At 35.7% G+C, this 5,982-nt stretch overlaps 1 protein-coding gene across 1 annotated transcript; it reads right to left on the bottom strand.

Moving 5' to 3' along the window:
* Positions 1-962: 962 nt before the first annotated feature.
* Positions 963-5,982, bottom strand: LOC130823824 (protein BOLA2). Its single transcript, XM_057688616.1, has 3 exons — positions 5,777-5,982; positions 1,567-1,589; positions 963-1,439 (listed from the first exon to the last, which is right to left on the bottom strand). Exons 1-3 carry the CDS (start codon positions 5,837-5,839, stop codon positions 1,247-1,249), a joined length of 279 nt encoding a protein of 92 aa, XP_057544599.1. The 5' UTR covers positions 5,840-5,982; the 3' UTR covers positions 963-1,246.

The following is a 5,982-nucleotide window of genomic DNA, read 5'->3' as shown; positions in this document are numbered from 1 at the left end:
TTTAGGAGATCTCAAGCTTATCAAATTACTTTATCTAAATTTCGTTATTTTGTAATCATCCTTTAATCATCAATTTGATAATATGATTTCCCTTTTGTCTTAACTTTTCAATTTACATTTTACCGTTTTACTTTATTTAACCCATTCATAGCAAAATCTTAATATTATTATTTTTGAATTTAAAACGCTAATATTCTAAAAAAGTTATATGTACTACTAAATACTACCTAAATTGCTACTTAACCTTAAAATTGTGTTGAGCATAGTTAAACCATTACCAGTCCAATGAATAGAAATTCAGAACATAAGTAATAGCGAAACAACTGGTCTCTTGAGAGACCGTCTCTTTGAAAAACGTATCTCTAGTTCAGCCCATTAAATATTAATACTTACTTACCGTATTTTTAATGCCTACTTACATTATCCTTAATGCTTATTTACCGTATCATTAGTGTCTACTTAAATGTCTACTTACATCATTCTCAATACCTACTTATAATATTTTGAAAAATATATAATAAGTCGGTCCAATTAAAGATAATCTCTCAAAGAGACCGTCTCATTGCTAGAATTTTTGATAGCAAAATTGAATTCATAGAAGTCATAGATTCAGATTTAAGAATTCACGTCTGATGACACCAGCCCCAACAAGAACAGTACCGCTCTTTCAGACTCATTCCAAGTCTTCTGACAGAAAAATACACAAATTCCTTAAATAATACAATCTCATTGTCTCATTGTGCGACCATTTCTATTGGGCAGACCCAATGATTATTTAACGTCGTAAAATGATCACTAAAAATTTTTAAATACTCACCTTTTTTAATCTTAAAATAATCACTCATAATATTAAATTGATCACTAATAATCTAAAAATAATCAAATAGAGAAATAAGCTAATTATATAAGTCCATCTCATGGTGAGAAAATCACATCCAAAACGAGCTAGGAAAAGTAAACAATGGGAAGCCTTCATCAGACTCACTACAGTTCTGTATCATTCACACGAGATCATGTCAAAGCACCGAAATAGCGTTTGATCAAGTCGTAGTCGAACAATTTAGTTAATGTTGCACTTTATTACATTCTTCGATAAAGTCATCGTAACCTCGAGGGTTTTCGCCAAGAGTGTCGGATGTATGTATTAACATAAGCAATAACAACATCGTTTCATGGTTTGCTATCTCACCAAGTGTTTTCTTGCACTATCCTATCAGCTGCTTAAAACTTGTTGTAGCAAGCATCTTCAGGCAGTTGCTTGTGAGCTTTCAGAATCTTGTTGTTTCCACTGATCGGGCGTTAAGGCTTTCTTTATTGACAAAGCATGAATTTCTTGCATCTCTTTCTCGAGAGCTGCATTAACAATCCGATGCCTCTCCAGTAGTCTCTTACCCTCGAATTGCGCAGAAACAATTTCAATGACGAAGCTTGCGCCACACCTAAATTTGGGAATTGGGACAAAGAAAAAACGAATCAAATCCTTTTCTTATGCTTGGTTAAGGAAGTGGGTGTGAGTCGTAAAGCTGTGTGATAAAACATAAGTGTTCATCAAAATATGAGACTTACCCTCCAGAGGTATCAATTACTTCCTGCATCGTGAAAAGAATAGAAAGGAAGTAAATCAGAAAATACAGTTTGTAAAATATGAAAAAGCCGACTGCAATATGAACACATGAAAATCATAATAAAAAGGCTCACAATTGGAAAATCATGCCTGATATTGCCTCTTTATTCAGTAACATTACTTGAGCATATAAGCTTATTTAGAGGAAAACGTATACAGAAAAATTAAAACCTAATAGTGTTGACAACTCGGCCTTTTCCGGTAGAAGTGGGTTTGCAACAAGGAATCAAGGATTTACCCTAAGCCCTTTCTTATTGCTATAATACTTGATGAGTTATCTAAACACATTCGTGAAAGTGTTTCTAGGTGCATACTATTTGCTTGACGTAGTCGAGGTTAGTGAAGAAGTCAATGCGAGGCTAGAGCAGTGGAGGGCGACTCTAGAAGGAAAAGGGCTGCAAATAAGTCTCTCTAAAACGGAATACTTACAGTACAATTTTAGTGAGGAAGAGCAACTTGGAGAACCTCATATGACCATAGACGAAGATGTTGTTACGAAAAACGATCAAGTTTAAATATTTAGAATTTGCAATCCAGAGCAACAAGGAGATTGATGAAGATGTAATGCATGGAATTTAAATTGGATGGCTTGAATAAAGAGCAGCCACTAAAGTGCTATGTGACAGGAGTTTTCCGACAACATTAAAATGTAAATTCTACTAAGTAGTTGTTCAACTCGTCTTGTTGTATAGGACATAGCGTTCGACAGTTAAGGAGATATATGAACACAAGATAGATGTAGCAAAAACGCGAATGTTAAGGTGGATTTGTGGACGCACCAGGATGGATAAAATTAAAAAGTAGGTTTTGAGAGAGACACTAAGGGTTGCACCCATCTCTGCATAGTTGCGTGAAAGTAGATGGTTTGGACATGTGCAAAGTAGGCCCACTAATGTCAGCGATGTGCATGTAAGAAGGGTGAACAACATTACATTTGATAGAAAGAGAAGTTGTGGTAGGCCTAAGAAAACGTAAGAAAAGCAAATTAAGAATGACATAAGCGAGTTGTACTTCTTTGAGGACTTGATTAGGGACAAAACTAGTTGGGGACGTTGTATTGTGTCTTAGACCTTGAATAGTCGCTTACACTAACATCTATGACACCTATGTCTTGTTTATTGTTCTAGCGTTTATGATCGTTTTTATATTTCTTTGGTTATGTTATTAGGCTTAATTTTTATCTTGCATTGCTTTGTCATAATTTTTTGTCTTGTTTTTTCTTGTTTTACTTCCCTTCGCTTGTCTTTCTCAAGCCGAGAGACTCTTTCGCCGCATCTTCTTTATAGATATGGCCTGTCGTCTTCCATTTCTCCCAAGACCTGATCATAGTTTCTATGAGCGAAATATATGGGGTATAATGATGATGATGAGTGTTGACACAAATAAACAAGACTTCAGTTTCATAGTCCTTACTTCTGGTAAACAACAATCATAGTTACAAAGACGCTATGTCTTAATAAGTTTCTAAAACTTTCAACTTGATTATGAACCTTATCTAGAAGATTAGTATTAGACAAAATATAATAGGAAATTGTCATTAATAATGTCACCTTTCATCCATCAAATGAGAATAATCCGACCTTTGGATTATTTTTTATTGATCCAACCTTTTCAATACATTTGTTGTGGCATATCCTCTTACCTAAAAACCTACTATAGCAAAATAAATTATTTTTCAAAAAAGAAAAATTTCATTCTTCCACCCCCACCCCTTCGACCACCCTATGAACATAGCCTTCTGCCTGCCCATGGCCTCCTCCACTCCCCTTCCCCACCCAAGCTCCGACGTCCACCCTTCGCAAGCTTGCGCCTCACCCTACCCCTACCCCACCCAAACACGGTCCCTACCACTGTGGCTTCACTTAGATTTGGGCTTAACCCCCACTGCTACTCCCATTGAGCCGCCATTGAGATTGCCATCAAGATCAAGGCTTGAAACGCCCTTGAAACCACCCTAGAACCTCTCTTAAAACCACCCTTATTTTAGGATTTTGCCCTAGTTAGGGATCCCACGATGTGGGTGATGTGGTGGTGATGGTGTAGTAGGGTCCGCAAGGTGTGTGAGAGGTGCTGGGGGAGGTGTCGGCGGAAGTTGGAGGGAAGAGGGTTGTGCCAAGGTGGTGGCAGTGGTGATCGAGGAGTGGGAGCTCGGCTAAGGTGGTAGGACTGGTGAGGAAGGGGAATTAGGTTTTTTTTAATTATGCAAGAGGAAATGTATAGAAATATTAGATTATTAAAAAATAACTCATGTGGGATTATTCACAGCACCTGAATAAAAGGTGGGGCTATTAATGATAATTTTTCCTATACAATAATATAAAGTTCATTGACTATAACCAAGAAACTATTCATCGTCTGGATAGTAGCTTAATCGAGCAGGTACAAATGCAATCATTTTTCATATCAAGCAACAAAAACAAGCATAATCATCCAGAAAACATACGACTTCATCACAAATTGATATTGTAAGATACATAGGGCAGTAGGAGTGGAATCGTAGAAACTTCTTAACTGCTAATTAGCTCTGACAAGACCTCAACCATTTTGGAGATCAAAACACTTTGACAAATGACAATATTTAGATCGACATACAGCCCATCCTCCGGAAGGACGTAGGGTTTTTTCTCCCCAACTAATCTAAGGGTCTATTGAATTCTTTCCTAACACGTTTGGTTTAGTTCAATTCAGTTAAGGTATATCCACTACTTCCTTTCCTCATACTTTCACAACTTATAATGTTCAATTTAATTATTTTCATTTTAGTTCGGCTCTAATAAATTAAGGAGATAAAGCCCTTTATTTCACCCATCTCAAGAAAAGAGGGTGTAAGCTTAAACTCATGGAAGCAATCTAATGTTGATATTTAGGCACAATTTTTCGAAACAATAACTATACATAAAGAAATATCAAAATATAATAAAAAGTTTCAAATATAACTCGAATCCCACAACAAGAATATTGAATAATTTGAAAGTCGAAGAATCTAAAATTCGCCTAGTTGATCACTAAAGCTTTTGCCGTGCATCATTTGGCATCATCATAGTTGGTTCCTAATAAATCAGCCATCTCCATACCTAGAGCAAATGCTTTATACTAACCTCTATCTCAGTTATTATGCTACATTGTGGCAAGTTGTTTTTTACAAGGGAATTGTGGGTTTGTTTGGATTGTTGGGATAATAACACGAAATGTTTGAATTGTATGGAAGTTAATAAAAGAGATGTGAAAATGTAGCAAGTTGAGAGAGGCGAGAAGTACAGTTCAACAATTTACACAACCATGACCATGAGTAACTCAGTTGCTCCTTAAGGTTTCTCTCTCCTTCTACACATATACCACATTATTTTCCTCTATTGTTTTCATCTACCCTCCTCACATTTCAGTAATCTCAGTGAAACCATATGCTAAACTAAATCTTTTTAATTTCTTCAACCCTCATAATAAAAAAACTCATGTAATACTCAGACCAATATTTTGCTTCTTCTTATTCTTGATATTATTTGCTTCTCTAAATTGGGTGCCACTTGGCAATGGTGAGCATAGTGTAAAAATACGCCTTGCATCGCATCGGCAGCGTCGTAGAGGATTTCAAAACAAATAAACATATATTTTCTTGTGTTGTAAAGGTGAAACAAAATCAAGGATATTTTATGATCCAACTGATATTTAGGTGTTACTTCCATTACCGTATCGGTCGTATCGGTGTCTCGTTACCGCAATTGCGAACATTACCGCATTTTTACACTTTACATAGTGAGTTAGCCAATCTCATTTGAGTGTACATGAGGAGTCCATTGCTAGTGCCCTAGTTACCAAATCATTTTCGATGATTCCTGGCAGTATATTATAGTAATTAATTGAAGCATATTGATCAAAGCAACCCAAAAGCATTAACTTATCCAATCAAATACCCTAAAAATACAAAGTTTTTGCAAGGAGAGAAATTCTATCATGTAATAAACTTCTTCCAAACAAGAAAAATCAATTTACCATCATTCCTAATCCTCAGAAAAAATTCAAGGGCAACCATTATACGATTTTGTATAAAGTTCTCAACAAAATTAAACAAAACCCAGAAATGATGAAAGGAAAGTAACAAAAAATCAATATTAGCATTATAAATTGAAAGAATAAAAGGAAAGTATGGATTACTAGATGAACAGGGCTGAGCTTAGTGGTGAGAGTTGACTCAACTTCCTCCTTTGTGACACCCATTTCTAATTCTATTTCGCCTCTAAACTAAAGTTGGAACCTTTTGCTATGTTTGCTCAATACAGTTCATAATAATAAGTATTATTTATATATGGGTTTTCTGTGTTTTAACCACAGAAGTAGGAATCCTCCTAGTGGGGGAAATT

Source organism: Amaranthus tricolor, chromosome 9, assembly GCF_026212465.1.
Source record: "Amaranthus tricolor cultivar Red isolate AtriRed21 chromosome 9, ASM2621246v1, whole genome shotgun sequence".
NCBI lineage: Eukaryota > Viridiplantae > Streptophyta > Magnoliopsida > Caryophyllales > Amaranthaceae > Amaranthus > Amaranthus tricolor.
This window is presented reverse-complemented; position numbering and strand designations above follow the sequence as displayed.